This window comes from Cricetulus griseus, chromosome 6 (genome assembly GCF_003668045.3).
Source record: "Cricetulus griseus strain 17A/GY chromosome 6, alternate assembly CriGri-PICRH-1.0, whole genome shotgun sequence".
Classification (NCBI taxonomy): domain Eukaryota; kingdom Metazoa; phylum Chordata; class Mammalia; order Rodentia; family Cricetidae; genus Cricetulus; species Cricetulus griseus.
Window position 1 is genome coordinate 148,537,259 of NC_048599.1, and position 18,716 is coordinate 148,555,974.

At 43.2% G+C, this 18,716-nt stretch overlaps 2 protein-coding genes across 2 annotated transcripts in view; one reads left to right on the plus strand and one right to left on the minus strand.

Moving 5' to 3' along the window:
- Dennd1a (DENN domain containing 1A) overlaps positions 1–18,716 on the minus strand; it is a 1,920,886-nt gene that overhangs the window by 908,637 nt on the left and 993,533 nt on the right.
- On the plus strand, positions 1,045–2,028 carry LOC100773143 (olfactory receptor 5C1). The gene has a single exon (XM_027423610.1). It carries the CDS (start codon positions 1,045–1,047, stop codon positions 2,026–2,028), a length of 984 nt encoding a protein of 327 aa, XP_027279411.1.

The following is an 18,716-nucleotide window of genomic DNA, read 5'->3' on the forward strand; positions in this document are numbered from 1 at the left end:
ATATTGTAAGTCCACATGTGGTGGTACACACCTTTAATCCCAGCACTCTGGAGTCAGTGACAAGCAAATCTCTGTGTGATCAAGGCCATCCTGGCTACATAGTGAGTTCCAGGACAGATGGATGGATAGATAGATAGATAGATAGATAGATAGATAGATAGATAGATAGACATGAAATAGTATTATAGTATTGGGTATATGTGGCAGCAGGTACAAATGAGATGTTCGGTTTCTTTTGGGTAGGTCATGGAGGGCTTCATACTGGAGATACACAAAGAAGTGAGTCCATGGGTCCTAGAGAAACAGAATAAATGAGAAGGCACAGACATATGAAGCAACATTGCCTACGTTTAGTTGCCTTAAAGCTGTTTCATTCCTGGATTGAGCCAACGCACCTGATTCTGAAACTTTCAATGAAAGCTTGTTATGCTCCGGGCCCTGTGTGAGATGCTTCACATGCATTATCTTATTCAGTCCTTGATATTTCCCCTCATTATGCAGAGAAGAAAAGAAAATAAAAAAAAGTGAAGATCCAACAGTCACATTTTCATCCCTGCCACACCTCATTGTCTTTCCAAGACACCTGCCCACTCCTTTCCTGGGTCTTATCCAATGGAAAGAATTCTTCTCAACAAACCTGAAAGGCCATAATAAGTGAGACAGTTTCTGCCCATTCTCATGCCTGCTTTCCTCCCTGGGAAACTGGAGAAGAAAATGCACATAAAGTCACAACAGTTTCAATCCCTACACACTTATCTCACCCCATTCATCGTCATTCTTTTCACAAGTATTGACACATGCAGTGTTCTCAGTGCTGTGAACAGAGGAGTAAGAAGGACTTCTCCCTTCATGAAGATAGGGCTGCAGTGACTTCTCAGAGTTAGGAATGGGGTATGATGTTTATGCAGCTTGACAAAGACTCACATGCAACTTTATTCAGCTAAGACTAGAACCCGGGATACAGTTCTTTCTCTTCTATGGTAGACAGAGCCTTTCTCTCATTCACCCTCTTGCTTTCCCTCTTCTCAGTCTCTACCCAGCAGAATGAGCTCAGAGAACTTCACTCAATCCAGAGTTCCGCCTGCTGAATTCATCCTCTTGGGGATCACAAATCGTTGGGACCTACGTGTGCCCCTCTTTCTCATATTACTGCCTATCTACTTGGTCAGCCTGCTGGGAAATGTGGGCATGGTACTACTAATACGTGTGGATGCCAGGCTCCACACACCCATGTACTTCTTCCTGGCCAACCTCTCCCTGATGGATGCCTTCTATTCTTCTGCCATTGGCCCCAAGATGCTTGTTGACCTCCTACTGTCCCATGCCACTATCCCTTATGTAGCCTGTGCCCTCCAGATGTTTGTCTTTGCAGGGCTGGCTGATGCTGAGTGCTGCCTGTTGGCAGTCATGGCCTATGATCGCTATGTGGCCATTGGGAACCCTCTTCTTTATACCACAGTCATGTCACCCCATCTATGTCTGGCCTTACTAGGGGCATCAGGCCTGGGTGGAGCAGTGAGTGCCTTTGTACATACAGCCTTCACCTTCCGTCTGAGCTTCTGCAGCTCACTGGAAGTCAACAGTTTCTTCTGTGATATTCCTCCACTGCTAGCCATCTCCTGCAGTGACACCAGTCTCAATGAACTCCTCCTTTTTGCTGTCTGTGGCTTTATCCAGACAGTCACAGTATTGGCTATCATGGTGTCTTATGGATTCATTGCTGGGGCTGTGATCCGAATGCAGTCAGCTGAGGGCCGGCGGCGGGCAGCTTCCACATGTGGTTCTCACCTCACAGCTGTAGCCATACTGTATGGGACCCTCATTTTCATGTACCTACGTCCCAGCTCCAGCTATGCCCTGGACACTGACAAGATGGCATCTGTGTTCTACACCCTCGTTATTCCAGCTCTCAACCCACTCATCTACAGCCTTAGAAACAAGGAGGTCAAGGAAGCCCTTCGGCGCAGCTGGAATCGATACTGCTGCCCAAGGCAGAGCACCAGTGATTGGTCACAGGAAATGGGTTAGGAATGAAGACACTCTTTTTCTGTCACTGTGAGTAAAGAAGGGTGTTCCTCAGACTTGGAAGTCTCCTGTGGTTATTGAAGGAACTGTAAAAGGGGAGGGGATTGAAAGCATACACAAGGGAGGCAGAAACCTAGGGTATTCTAGAGCCAGACATAAAGAAAGCACCAAGACAAGGTAATGTTGCTATTGACCTGCCTTGGTGTTCAAAACACTTCAGTTCTTAGATGTCACCTGGTGAAGTATCAGAGGTTTGTTTCCACATGTGCATGTAAGATACTGATCCCTAGAAACTCCCAATGAGGTCCACATTAGCTCCAATTGTCCCTAGATTCCTGCCCCATTAGGTTTCTTCACTGCTGGTGGGTATGCTCTTTGCTCCTCAGAACTTTAGGAAAATATCTTCAGAAACCATGACACCAGAGTGGGAATGAATATGATGAAACAAGTGTCTGACCTTGTAGTCTGTATGCTCTGTGTCTTTCCAAAGTGGATGATCAGCACCATGTTGGGAGGTTGAAGAGGTTGCAAGGGGCCATAGGCATACTTTAAAGATGAGACATACTTTATTCACCAGCACAGGCCACTGTTCAGACAGCCACCATCAGGCACACACTGACACACACAGGCCAGCATATGGGTAGGCACACACATACATACACACACACACACACACACACACACACACACACACACACACACACACACACAGAGGCCACATACAGGATATAGTCACACAAGCCTAGAGAGAAACATACATGCAGGCTGGCAACAGCTAAAGTAAGAGAAAGAACTCCAGTCCTTGACCTCAATGCCATATTTATACAGAATTCCACAATAGTGACATTCTGCCAGGAATATAATAGATTACACCACTACTTACTACTTACTTTGGGGGTCAGGGGCAGGTTCTTAGACATGTGATGTCAGCTATTTTGGCTGACTCATAGCCCTCACACCAAATATCCACATTAGCAGTGTGTTGTCTAAACATAAGTTGTCCCTATGGCCTTCTGTTTCCAACACTGAGTTAGGGACAAAAAACATTTTAGGTGTCTGATTGACATACTTTAAGTCACTTTAAACTTTTGCGTTAATTTTTCTTTAAGTAGTTAATTTTTCTTTAAGCTTAATAGTAGGGCTTGGTTTGTTGGTGAACTTATCTAAATTTCATCAGGTGTTAAAGCATTCTCAGATTAACATAAAGATGAGAAGGGTTGGCATCACAAGTGCTCTGTGTTATGATGTACTATCAAAGGTAAGATTAGGACTAGGAAAAGAAATACCACAACTCTGACCTTTCAGGCAATGATCACTATCATCCTTCAAGTCCTGGGGCACAGGACTAGAAGTAGAGTTCTTGGGTATTCATTCACACAGAATTCACAATTTGTATAAATGTCCTTTGTCTTTTTGACTCAGTTCCATGGAGGCAAGTCTGAACACTGCAATTATCTAGGAAGCCCTTTCTTGCATGGACAGGGTAGGAATGAACCTTGGGAGTTGCAGACAGTTGGAACACAGCCAATGCCAAATGTCCATTTCTGCAGGATTTCCTTTCCTGTCCCTTGGTGAGTATAGCTGATGGGAGGACAGCACCATTAAGGTGTGGAATTCAAACAATGTTTTATTCTGACTCCCAATAGAATACCCTTGGAGTCACTTCTGCAGGCTCCAACCAGGGGCTGGGCTTGCCTTGCATACTCTGCTTCAAGAAGAAACCAGTCATTTAGCACTTAGATTGAAGAAATAATAAATAATTCAACCACAAGGTTCTCTCTCTCTCCCTCCCCCTCTCTCCATAATATATATATATATATATATATATATATATATATATATATATATGCCACAAGCTAATGGAGAAAAGGTGTGGCTAAGACAGCAAGGTATCCCAACATCCCATTCCTATTTGCTCAGAATTATCTCAGCCTTAAACTCTGAGTCCCATGTACTAAGACCACACTCAGTCCTGGGCAGGATGTTAGGCAGGATGCCATATTTCTCATAAACTAGAACTTTTTGTTTGTGTGGAGGTAGGAAAGAGGATGGCCTCATACGTGCTTAGCAAGCATTCTCCCACTGTTCTAGATTCTCAGTCCTCTGTTTTTCATTTAAAAGTGTGGTCTAGCCAAGTTACCCAGGCTGGCCTTGAACTCATTCCATAGCCCAAGCAGGCTGTGAATTTGTGAAACTCTTGCCTCCATCTCCCAAGTAGCTGGGGTTATAGGCACGTACTACTAGACCTTTCTAAATTAACATGATATACACAATATCCCAAAGGGGTGTGGCTAGAGGAGGCCAGGGTAAGGCCCCCTAACACCCTGTTTACTGCCCAGGCCCCCTATGAAGACCTACCTTGATTAGAAAAATTTTTCCAGAGATATATAATGCTATCCATCATCTTGGTCACCCTAGTACTGAAGGATGTACCTGGGTCCTTCCACATGATTAACACCAGGGGAGAAGTTGGATACATAATTTTATAAATCCCAAAAATCAACTAGAAGAAACATGAAGCCATGGTTATTATGTTGAGACTATTTCATGGGTAAGAAAACAAATTAGTGAGAAGAGGGAGGGACAGGAAGACAGTAACAGAGCCCAACCTGGAAAAGAAAGGAGAAACAGATGTGTTCCCACCCTAAGATCTCCCCACCTTAGTACAGCTCATCTAAGTCAGATGAGGTATTTCACTCTTAAACTCCTTTGAACATCATTTAGGAAGAATATGAGGACAGCCACAAGTTTGGAATAGGAGTGACTGAGGGAGTCATTAGGTGCACTCCTGGCACAGTGAGTTAGTTCCTGAAACATGCATGTGAACTGAGAAGCAGGAGTTGTGCAGGAAGTGGGAGGAAGAGAGTGGGTGCAAAGGCATGAAAGTGACATCAGCTCAGTGAGCAGGTGACTCCAAGTTCAGTTTTACTGTCTGGTCAAAGTAATGAAGAAAAATTTGAGGATTAATGATCTAGAAGGAGGAAAGACACTCTGTGGCTTGAATATTCGATAAGGAGATTCAGTCTTTATTCACCAGGCAGTAGAAAATCATGGAAAGTTTTTATACTGAAAATATTTCCTTTATGGTTGTTCTAACCCTGTCATGGAAAGTCATTCTCACCCAAAATGCTGGATGTAGGCACAATTCCTGCATACGGCAAACACACACACGCAAACACACACACACACACACACACACACACACACACACACACACACACACACACACCCTCAATATAGATCAAATCCTTTACTGGAAACATTCATGCTCAAATAGTCCTGTGTGTGCATCTACCACACACAGATAGGTATGCAATTGTATGTACACACACACACACACACAGAGAGAGAGAGAGAGAGAGAGAGAGAGAGAGAACCACATATGTTTCCACAACATACATGCACAGTCCCCATGCACATACTCCTATAGTTCTTGCAAGAAACACCTAACCACAGCTCAGCTGGTAGGAGGATTGGTCCCAAAAGCTACCTGTGAAAACCCTGGACCCTCTGGTCACTTGGCTAGTATTCCACATGTCAGTCTGACTTTATTTTCTCCTTTACAAGACAGGAACTGAGAAATAGCACTATCACTATTCAGGGCTTCTGAGTGCATTCCGAGATGGGAGCATTGCCCTGATCCCCATCAAATTGGGCACTAAAGAGAAAAGATAACAAGTCCCAGAGACAGCAGCTTCCTGATTCAGGGATGCAGGCCTGGGAAATGAGAATGTTTCCTTCAAATAGAAGCTAAGGTGCTCCCAAGGTCTCAAGTCCAAAGTGTGGTCAATCACTCCCTCCATAGATCCTCCAATAGTGGGCTCTGTCTGACCTCTGCTGCTGTTCCATTCAGTGATTTCTGTTTTCCTGTGTGTGATTGCATGTAAGTCCTACAAGTGAACTCAAAGTTGTCCATTGTTTGGGAAGCTATGATCACTCATCATCATAAGTACATAATGGTGTAACTGGGGGGCAAAAGGCAGTGTGGCTGATAACATGGCCCTCTATGGTGGCATGTCTTTTCTATGATCTACTGTGAGCCTATGTGAATGCAGCGTGTGCAAGAAGAGGCAAAAATGTGGGCTCCATGGGCTTTGCACGAGGGTGTGATTGTGTGATCAAAGAAGGGATTGATTGGTTAAGATTGTGTGTAGAGGGCTTGCTCCTGAAGAACAGGCAGCCAATGAAATACGAATGTGCATCATGGGTCACAGTAGCTGTGTATGAGTCTATGTGCCACTGTGAACAGAACTGTGTGAGTGTCTGACACCTCTAAATTTGATTGCATGTGGCCATGTGTTTGTGTGCATGATTATATGGGCTTTTTGATCTTGTAGCTCTGATCATCTGCTAATTTGGATGTAAATGTATGTTCTGGGTCCATATGTAATGCCTGTGTATTTGTGAAAACCAGCCAGAAGCTACACATAGCTGCATGCCTACATATGTGGGTTTTCCATCATATGTTTCTGCATACAGCTTAATGTATCTGAATGTTAAGAAGAGCCAACAGACTCCAGGAAGAGCTGAGCCAATCTGCAAAGCTGTTTTATGAACAAGCATCACCCCCATCCTCCCCACTCACCTTCATTCTTTTCCCTTCTTGAAAGGTAGGATATATTATGAGGTGTTCTATAGCTGGATCTGGAATGTTCCTCAAAGCACCCTGTGTTAAAGCCTCAGGCTGGCACTACTGTAAGATGGTGGTGTCTAATGGGAAGAAGTTGGGTAACTGGGATGTGCTAGTGAAGGGGAGGACACAGCGGGGTCAAAAGATCACCAATGCTCTCTTCTTCCAGCCCACCAGCACTCTGTTCAAATGCCAGACAAAGAAAGGCCATATCACTGGAGAGTCGCTAATTCTATGTGGCCTCAGAAACTATGTTTTAGTATAGCCCAGTTTCTACCCTTGGCCTCTACCCACTAACAGCCACCCCCACCCTAGTGCAGCCATTGATTGCATTCTGCAGAACAGCCATGATTACCATCATAAACTCTTATGGATTTCACAGTGACACTGTACTTATATTCATTTTGAATGACAAACTGAGAGAAACAACAAGACTCATTCTGAGTTGTTCCACCAGCCTCTTTACAAGCTACTTCCCCTGGTTCCTAATACCCTGCTCTTTCCCCATATCATGTACTATCAGTGCAATCCAGTTCAAAAACAAGTACTGACCATCTGCTTTATGCTAGATACTCATATAAGGTCATGACCATTTTAAATCCCTACCACAAAAGAGAAAGGGGGAACAGTTGGGCACATAAATAACCTTAGTTTCCAGTCCTATACTTCCCTGAGCCATCTTCCCACTCAATCCCAATTCATTCTAGTTTGTTTGTGGTGATATTTTGTTTGTGATCTAACGAATAAAGCTTGTCTGAAGATCAAAGTGCACAGTTAAGCCACTAGTTAGCCATAGAGGCCGGGCAGTGGTGGCACACAGCTTTAAACCCAGCACTTGGGAAGCAGACACAGGCAGATCTCTGTGAGTTCAACGCCACCTTGGGCTACACAAGATTGATCCAGTCTGAAAGAGAAACCGAACCAGGAAGTAGTGGCTTGCACTTCTAATCCCAGCACTAGGGAGGTGGAGGCAGGAGTTATATGGCTGGGTGGAGAGGAATATAAGGTGGGAGGAGACAGGAGCTCATTGCATTCAGTCTGAGGATTCAAAGAGACAGGATCGCCCCTTTGGTCTGCGGATTCAGGAGAGATAAGAACTAGCTGGCTGCCCTGCTTCTCTGATCTTTCAGCATTAACCCCTATATCTGACTCTGGGACTTTATTATTAAAACAATAATTGCTACACTCATTGTCAGCTGACTTGTCTACAAGAGAGTAGTTCCTTCCTCTGTTCCTAGAAACACCATAAAAGTGTTCATAAATCCACTGAAGTCATTTTCCATGGATGGATCTTCTTTACAAATGTATAAATACACTAATGTAACAGTTGGAAATATAGGTAGAGGACACTGGGTTCAACCCCCACTATCATGGGGCTAAAGAAAGTATGGGTCAGGGAGACTGATGTTAACACCTTAAGTTAAAACAAAATAAACACACACACACACACACACACACACACACACACGCACACACACACACGAGTAATTCCCTTCCAAACTCTCCCTTTAGACAAGCTTTTATTAATGCTGGAAGAACATTTCACTTCAAAGGTTTCTGTAGCCCCTTTCCCAATAGCATTTCAGCTGTGGAAGGGAATCTGAGATGGCTGATTGAGGAGTGGTCCTGCCCCCCCCCCATGCTCTGAAGTTGCTGCTCTGAAGGGAATTTTGTCTCCCAAAATTTGTATGTGAAAGCTTTAAGTTCAAAAATGATGGTAGGGGCTGGAGAGATAGCTCAGGAGTTAAGAGAACTGACTGCTCTTCTAGAGGACCTAGGTTTAACTCCCAACAGCCACATGGCAGTTCACAACTGTCTGTAACTTCAGTTCCAGGGGATCTGACACCTTCACACCAACGCACATAAAATAAAGTTTAAAAATTAAAAAAAAAAGAAGAGAAAGTGGGAAGTACCCTTGAATGAATTGGTACAGGAGACTGCTTCCTGAACATAACTCCAGTACACAGACACTGAGATCCACAATTAGTAAATGAGACCTCCTGAAACTGAGAAGCTTCTGTAAGGCAAAGGACACAATCAGCAAGACAAAATGGCATCCCACAGAATGGGAAAAGATCTTCACCAACCCCACATCTGACAGAGGGCTGATCTCCAAAATATACAAAGAACTCAAGAAGCTATTCTCCAAAACACCAAATAATTCAATTAAAAAGTGGGATACAGAACTAAATAGACAGTTCTCAATAGAGGAATCTAAAATGGCTGAAAGACACATAAGAAAGTGTTCAACATCCTTAGTCATCAGGGAAATGCAAATCAAAACAACTCTGCGACACCATCTCAATCCTGTCAGAATGGCTAAAATCAAAAACACCAATGACAGTTTATGAGGAGGGGATGTGGAGAAAGGGGAACACTTCTCTACTACTGTGGGAGTGCCAACTTGTACAGCCATTTTGGAAATCAGTATGGAGATTCCTCAAGAAAATGGGAATCAGTCTACCACACGATCCAGCAAATCTGGATCCAGAATCCAGATCTACCACAATCCACTCTTAGGCATATACCCAAAAGATGCACATTCATACAACAAGGACATCTGTTCAACCATGTTCATAGCAGCACTATTTGTAATAGACAGAAACTGGAAGCAGCCTAGATGGCCCTCAACTGAAGAGTGGATAGAGAAAATGTGGTACATTTACACAATGGAGTATTACTCAGAGGAAAAAAAACAATGGAATCTTGAAATTCGCAGGCAAATGGATGGCACTAGAAGAAACCATCCTGAGTGACTTTTTGTGACTGGGTTACCTCATATACCTCACTCATATATGGATTTTAGACATGGAGCAAGGGATTGCCAGCCTACATTCCCACCGCCAGACTGTCTGGGAAACAGGAAGGACCTTAGGAGGGACATACATGGTATCCCGGAGAAGGTGAATGTTACAGGATCTCCTGAACAAGTTGGGAACTTGCAGGGAGGGGAGAGGAAGATAGGAGAAAGAGAGGGGGAGAGGAGGACATAGGAGAGCATGAAGGCTGACTCAGGGGAAGAATGGAGGAGAACAAGATGAGAGATATCATAATAGAGGGAGCCGCTGTAGGTTTAAAGAGAAATCTGGCACTAGGGAGATTTCCAGAGATCTACAAGGATGACACCAACTGGCAATCTAAGCAATAGTGGAGAGGCTACCTTAAATACCCTTCCTCGATAATGAGATTAATGACTACCTTATATGCCATCCTAGAGCATTCATCCAGTGATTGACGGAAGCAGAGGCAGACACCTACAGCTAAACACTGAACTGAACTCCTGGAACCCTGTTGCAGAGAGGGAGGAGTGATAAGTAATGGAGTCAAGACCTAGCTGGTGAAACCCACAGAAACAGCTGACCTGAACAAAGGGGAGCTCAGGGACTCCAGACTGATAGCTGAGAGGCCAGCATGGGACTGATCCAGACCCCAGAGTGTGGGTGTCAGTGAGGAGGCCTCAGGTGGTAAACCAGTATTTATCCCTGGCACACAAATGGACTTTGGGAGCCCATTCCACATGGAGGGATGTTCTCTCTCAGTCTGGACACAGAAGGGAGGGCATAGGCCCTGCCTGGGATGATATGGCAGACTTTGGAGATCCCCTGTGGAGGGCCTTACCCTCCCTGGGGAGCAGAGCGGAGAGGCGGTAGGGGCTTGGGAGGTTAATGGGGGGTGAGGGAGGAGAGGAGAGAGGGAGCTTGGATTGACATGTGAAGCAAACTTGTTACTAATTTAATAATAATAATAGCCCTTTCCGCCGACTCATCACAGATCAGATGAGGGATCCCCTGCTTTTACCCAACTCCTGTCCAAAGCGCCATTCACCCAGATCCCCCCAGGCTTGTCCCTGCTTGAAATAGACACGCCCAGGCAGGGAGGAGCTCCCTGAATCTGAGTACAGGCCACTCTTTCTTCTGTTCCCGGCGACCGATCCGCCAGGAGGTGAGTGATCCACCGCTCTTACCCAACTCCCTATCAAAGCCCCATCCATCCCAATCTCCCCGGGCCTGCTCCTGCTTGGGGTAGACCTGCCCAGGCAGTGAGGAACCCCCAGAGCCAGGAAACTCCCCACTCTTACTTCCTGTCCCGCCCACACACACCCGATCCCTATGGAGGACTAACTCCTTCAGAGTGAGGAGACTACAAGGAGAGGCAAGACCATCCACAGCTTCGGACATTGAATTCCTGGCCCACACACACTACAGCATAACAAGAGGAGATAGAGAGATCCTACCTGCACTCACTGGAATGAGATATGGGAAGAAGACAGAATAAGAACTCGCTCAACAACAGAAAGACGAATATGACACCACCAGAATCTAGGGACTCCACTCCAACAAGACCTGAAAAGCCCAACATAGTGCATGAAGAAGAGATGGACCTCAAAAATTATCTCAGCAAGATGATAGAGACCTTCAAAGAGGAAACAAGAAAATCCCTTAAAGAAATAGAAGAAAAAGCAAGCAAAAAATTACACGAAATGGAGGAAAAGACAAACCAAAAAATTCAAGAAATAAACAAATCTCTTAAAGAAGCTAAAGAAACCCAAGATAAAACAACCAAACAAGTGAAGTAAGCTCTTGAAACAGTTCAAAGCATGAAAGCTGAATTAGACACAATAAAGAAAACACAGAATGAGGTGATGATGGAAATGGAAAGACTGGATAAATGATCAGGATCTAAAGACGTGAGTATAACTAATAGAATCCAAGAGACAGAAGAGAGAATCTCAGCTATTGAAGACTCGCTAGAGGATATACATTCATCAACCAAAGAAAACATCAAGTCCAACAAATCCCTAAACAAAATATCCAGGAAATATAGGACACCGTAAACAGACCAAACCTAAGAATAATAGGTGTAGAAGAAGGTGAAGAAACACTGCTCAAAGGTACAGAAAACATATTCAACAAAATCATAGAAGAAAACTTCCCCAACCTACAGAAAGATATGCCTATGAAAGTACAAGAAGCTTATAGGACACCAAACAGATTAGACCACAAAAAGAAGTCCCCCCCCCGACACATAATAATCAAAACTCCAAATGTACAGAATAAAGAGAAAATATTAAGAGCTGCAAAGGAAAAAGGCCAAGTGACATATAAAGGCAAACCAATTAGAATCACACCCGACTTCTCAATGGAAAATCTGAAAGCCAGAAGGTCTTGGATAGATACCCTACAAGCACTAAGGGAGCATGGATGTCAACCCAGACTACTGTACCCAGCAAAACTTTCAATCACTATAGATGGAGAAAACAAGATATTCCATGACAAAAACAGATTTAAACAATACATATCCACAAATCCAGCACTACAGAAGGTTCTAGAAGGAAAACTCCAACCCAAGGAACATAACTACACTCACAAAAACACAGGCAATAATCTAATTTTGCCAAACACAAAAAGAAGCAGGAGGGCAAAACCACACACAATGACACCACCAACACTAAATCCAAAACAAACAAGAACCAACGAACAATGGACATTAATATCCTTAAATGTCAATGGTCTTAACTTACCCATAAAAAGATATAGGCTAACAGAATGGATACGAAGACAGAATCCATTCTTCTGCTGTTTACAAGAAACACACCTCAACTTCAAAGACAGGCGATACCTCAGAGTAAAAGGATGGGAAAAGATTTTCCAATCAAATGGCCTCAAGAAACAAGCCAGTGTAGCAATCCTAATATCTAACAAATTGGACTTTAAACTAAAATCAATCAAAAGAGATGAAGAAGGGCATTTCATACTCATCACAGGAAAAGTCCATCAAGATGAAATCTCAATCCTGAACATCTATGCTCCAAATATGAAGGCACCCACATTTGTGAAAGAAACATTACTAAAGCTCAAACCACACATAAAACCACACACACTTATAGTAGGAGACTTCAACACCCCCCTTACGCCACTAGACAGGACCACCAGACAGAAACTTAACAAAGAAACAAAGGATCTGAAAGAAGTTATGACCCAACTGGGGTTAACGGATATCTATAGAGCTTTCCATCCAAACTTATACCTTCTTCTCAGCACCACATGGCACCTTCTCTAAAGTTGACCACATAGTAGGCAACAAAGCAAACCTCCATAGTTACAAAAGAATTGAAATAACCCCCTGTATCTTATCAGACCACCATGCATTAAAGCTAGAATTCAGCAACAATACAAATGGCAGAAAACCTGCAAACTTTGGGAAAATGAATAACACCCAATTGTACCATTCCTGGGTTGAGGAAGAAATAAAAAAACAAATTAAGGACTTCCTAGAATCTAATGAGAATGCAGACACAACATACCCAAACTTATGGGACACTCTGAAAGCAGTGCTAAGAGGCAAGTTCATAGCACTAACTGCCCACATGAAGAAACTAGAGAAAAGTCACATTAGAGAACTGACAGAACAACTGAAAGCACTAGAGCAAAAAGAAGCAAACTCACCAAGGAGGAGTAGACGCCAGGAAATAATCAACCTGAGAGCTGAAATCAATAAAGTAGAAACTAGGAAAACATTACAAAGAATCAATGAAACAAAGAGTTGGTTCTTTGAGAAGATCAACAAGATAGACAAACCTCTAGCCAAACTAACCAAAAGGCAGAGAGAGAGCATGCTAATTAACAAAATCAGAAATGAAAAGGGGGATATAACAACGGACACTGTGGAAATCCAGAGAATATTTAGGTCATACTTCGAAAATCTGTACTCCACAAAATTGGAAAATCTAATGGAAATGGACAGTTTCCTGGATAAATATCACTTACCAAAATTAAATCAAGATCAGATAAACAGTTTAAATCGACCTATAACCTCTAATGAAATAGAAGCAGTCATCAAAAGCCTCCCAACCAAAAAAAGCCCAGGGCCAGATGGCTTCACTGCAGAATTCTACCAGAAATTCAAACAAGAGCTGATGCCAGTACTCCTCAAACTGTTCCGCACAATAGAAGCAGATGGGATATTGCCAAACTCTTTCTACGAGGCTACAATCACTTTGATACCCAAGCCACACAAAGATAAGACTAAGAAAGAGAACTACAGACCGATATCCCTCGGTCTGTAGTTTAGCATGAACATCGATGCTAAAATACTCAATAAAATATTGGCAAATCGAATCCAAGAACATATCAGAAAAATCATCCACCACGATCAAGTAGGCTTCATCCCAGGGATGCAAGGATGGTTCAACATACGAAAAACCATCAATGTAATCCACCATATAAACAAACTGAAAAAGAAAAACCACATGATCATCTCACTAGATGCTGAAAAAGCCTTTGACAAAATCCAACATCCCTTCATGATAAAGATCTTGGAGAGAACAGGAATAACAGGAACATATCTAAACATGATAAACGTGATATACACCAAACCAATAGCCAACATCAAACTAAATGGAGAGAAACTCGAAGCGTTTCCTCTAAAATCAGGAACAAGGCAAGGCTGTCCACTCTCTCCATACCTCTTCAATATTGTCCTTGAAGTTCTAGCTAGAGCAATAAGACAGGAACAGGGGATCAAAGGGATACAAATTGGAAAGGACGAAGTCAAACTTTCACTATTTTCAGATGACGTGATAGTCTACATAAATGACCCGAAAAACTCTACCAGGAAACTCCTACAGCTGATAAACACCTTCAGCAAGGTAGCAGGATACAAAATTAACTCAAAAAAATCTGTAGCCCTACTATATACAGATGATAAACTCAATGAGAAAGAAATCATGGAAACATCACCTTTCACAATATCCACAAGCAACATAAAATATCTGGGGGTAACACTAACCAAAAAAGTGAAAGACCTGTACAATAAGAACTTTGAGACTTTAAAGAAAGAAATTAAAGAAGATACCAGAAAGTGGAAAGATCTCCCATGCTCTTGGATAGGCAGAATTAACATAGTAAAAATGGCAATCCTACCAAAAGCAATCTACAGATTCAATGCAATCCCCATCAAAATCCCAACACAGTTTTTCACAGACATTGAAAGAACAATACTCAACTTTATATGGAAAAATAAAAAACCCAGGATAGCCAAAACAACTCTTTACAATAAAAGATCTTCTGGAGGCATCACCATCCCTGACTTCAAGCTCTACTATAGAGCCATAGTTCTGAAAACAGCTTGGTATTGGCACAAGAATAGACAGATAGACCAATGGAATCGAATTGAAGACCCAGATATTAACCCACACACCTACGAACACCTTATTTTTGACAAAGGTGATAAATCTATACAATGGAAAAAAGATAGCATCTTCAACAAATGGTGCTGGCACAATTGGATTCAGACATGCAGAAAATTGCAGATTGATCCATACCTGTCACCATGCACGAAACTTAAGTGCAAATGGATCAAAGATCTCTCCATAAATCCAGCCACACTGAATCTTCTAGAAGAGAAAATGGGAATAACCCTTGAACAAATTGGCAAAGGAGAACGATTCCTGAACATCACGCCAGAAGCACAGACACTGAGGTCTGCAATCAATAAATGGGACCTCCTGAAACTGAGAAGCTTCTGTAAGGCAAAGGACACAGTCAGTAAGACAAAACGACCACCCACAGAATGGGAAAAGATCTTCACCAGCCCCACATCTGACAGAGGACTGATTTCCAAAATATACAAGGAGCTCAAGAAGCTAGCCACCAAAACACCATACAATGAAATTAAAAAGTGGGGTGCAGAACTAAACAGAGATTTTTCAACAGAGGAATCTGAAATGGCTGAAAGACACTTAAGAAAGTGCTCAAAATCCTTGGCCATCAGAGAAATGCAACTCAAAACAACTCTGAGATACCACCTCACACCTGTCAGAATGGCTAAAATCAAAAATACCAATGACAACCTATGCTGGAGAGGATGCAGAGAAGAAGGAACACTCCTCCATTCCTGGTGGGAGTGTGAACTCGTAAGACCACTTTGGAAATCAGTATGGCGGTTGCTCAGAAAAATGGGAATCGGTCTACCTCAAGATCCAGCCATTCCTCTCTTGGGTATATACCCAAATACTGCATGTCCATACAACAAGGACAGATGTTCAACCATGTTCATAGCAGCATTGTTTGTAATAGCCAGAACCTGGAAGCAACCTGGATGCCCCTCAACTGAAGAATGGATTGAGAAAATGTGGTACATTTATACAATGGAGTACTACTCAGCAGAAAAAATGCAATGGAATCTTGAAATTCGCAGGCAAATGGATGGAACTAGAAGAAACCATCCGGAGTGAGGTAACCCAATCACAAAAAGACAAACATGGTATGTACTCACCATATGTATGATTTTTAGACATAGAGCAAAGGTTTACCAGCCTATTATCCTCTTCCCCAAAGAAACTAGAAATCATGAATGACTCTAAGGGATAAATGGACCCCAGGAATGGGAAGTGGCATGAACTCCCGAGCTAATTGAGAGCATGAGGGTAGGGGAGTGGGTGCTGCCACAATAAGAGCACAAGAAGAAGTAGAGGAGAAGAAATGGAGGAGCAGAGATATTGAGTTGGGGGAAGAATAGAGGAGAGAGAGCAGGATGAGAGATACCATATCAGAGGGAGCCACTATAGGTCCGAGAAGAGATCTGGAACTAGGGAGATCTCCAGAGACCTACAAGGATGACACGATCTGACAGTCCGGGCAGTGGAGGAGAGGATGGCCTAGAAGCCCTTCCCCTAGAATGAGATTGATGACTACTCTCTATGCTATCCTAGAGTCCTCATCCAGTGGCTGATGGAAGCAGAGACAGACATCCACAGAAATACACTGAGCTGAAATCTGGAACCTAGTTGAAGAGAGGGAGGAATGAAGAATGAAGGGGTTTGGACCAGGTTGGAGAAACCCACAGAAACAGTTGGCCTGAAAAAGGGAAAGCATATTGACCCCAGACACTCTTTGGGAGGCCAGTACAGGACTAATCCAGCCCCCTGATCATGGATGCCAATGGGGAGGCCCCTGCACTCCTGGGAGCCTCCAGAGGTGGACTGGTGTTTTGCCCTGGTGTGTGGGGGGGACTTTGAGAGCCCATCCCACTTGAAGGGATGCACTCTGTCTCTGGACACATGGGGAGGGGCCTAGGCCCAGCACAGGAAGATTTGGTGGACTTGGTGGAGCCCCTTTGGGGGCCCTACCCTGGGGAGTGGTGGGTGGATGGGGTGGGGGGTAGGTTGGAGGTGGGGGAGAAGGAATGGGGGAGGGAGAGGGGACTTACATGTGAAACAAGTCTGTTCCCTAACCTGAATTAATAATAATAATAAAAAGAGAATAATAATAATAATAATAATAATAATAATAATAATAATAATAAACTGTTCAAGCAGGGCGTTGGTGACACACACCTTTGATCCCAGTACTGGGAGGCAGAGGCAGGCAGATCTCTGTGAGTTCGAGGCCAGCCTGGTCTCCTAGCCACTGCCAGGATAGGCTCCAAAGCTACACAGAGAAACCCTGTCTCAAAAAACCAATAATAATAATAATAATAATAATAATGATAATAATAAAGTTGTTCATCAAAAAAATGACTGTATTAGGCAGCAAGAGCCTTAAAGGAAGTAGCTATGGTTAAGTGAGGTCAGATATTCCATGACCTCCTCCTCAAATGACTGGCCTTTTCAGAACTGATTCAGCTCACCTCCAACCTCCAGTATTGATACTTTCCACTCTACAGTCCATCCAAAATAATGTCTAGTATTATAAACCATTTCATTCAGAAACACACATAGTTGCAGTTCAAGAAAGGAATTTTCAACTCTGCCTTCTGAAGACTCGTTTTTAATATAACTTTTATCTTTATTAAAAAAAAAGTTGTGTCAAAGCAACTGGAGAGATGTTAGTAGAGAAGATGGCTCAGATCATAAATGCAAACTGATCACTCTTTCTAAAGGCACAAGAAAAGTTCAATAGTATCTTCTTTCCAGGGCTTCCACAGGGAAAAGGCGGCCATTAGAGCTGTGAAAGTGTTTTTCTCTATATAGAAAAGACTGCTTTATACTTCTACAAATGGACCAATACTCCAAGCTGTTAGCTCAGATAAGCAATCACTCCCTTATCCCAGCCCACCCACATGCCTTCTGTCACGTTCCTCCCTTCTCCTTACATGCATGCATTGTTTCCATGGGCTTTGGAATTTGTATTTTTACTTCCCTCCCAATAATCTTTATTTCTCTCTCCCAAGAGAAGAACTGAGCCTATATACAAAGATCCTTGTCCTCATATGTATATAAGAACTATGTTCAGAACCAAAGGAGGTGTGGGGTTCACACCACTACCCTTTCCCCACTTTTACCAGCTCTTATTTTCTTTCTGCTCCTTCTTCCATGTCACCTGAGCCATAGTGGGGTGATATTGATGTCCCACTTCTGGCTGGGCTCACTCACATGTGTTTTCTGTAGTCACCACTGACTATGATATAAAGAAGTTTCTCTACCTAAAACTGACAAAGACACTATATTGTAAGGGTGTAAACACAGCTCATATAAAAGAACACTATACTACACTATTCTAAGGGTGTAAACACAGCTCATATAAAAGGCAATTAATTGGATCAAGGAAGAAATGATAAATGTTGAGCCATGAAAATAACTTGCAGCCAAGATTGTTGTACACAGAAATACTAATCCTAAAAATAAAAGAACTAACCAAACAGTGGTGGTACACACCTTTAATCCCAGCACTTGGGAGGCAGAGGCAGGTGAATCTCTGAGTTCAAAGCCAACCTAGTATACAGAGCCTAGTTCCAGGATAGCCAGGCCTACACAAAGAAACCCTGTCTTGAAAGCCATAATAAATAGGCCTGAGGACTGAGGATCCCATCCCAGTGGAGTACAGACCACACAGAGACTGCCAGCCAGCGCCATAGTCCCTTTCTCTGCCCAGAGGACTAGATAATCTTGGGCCTGTTTCCAGCCCGCCATACTGTACCCTCTTTGGAGCCACCTAAGGCCTGGGGACTGCGGATCCCATCCCAGTTGGATCCAGAACACCCAGAGACTAGAAGCTAGCGCCCTAATCCCTTTCTCTGCCCACAGGACAAGACAGAGGAGAGCCATCTAGAGTATTGGAAC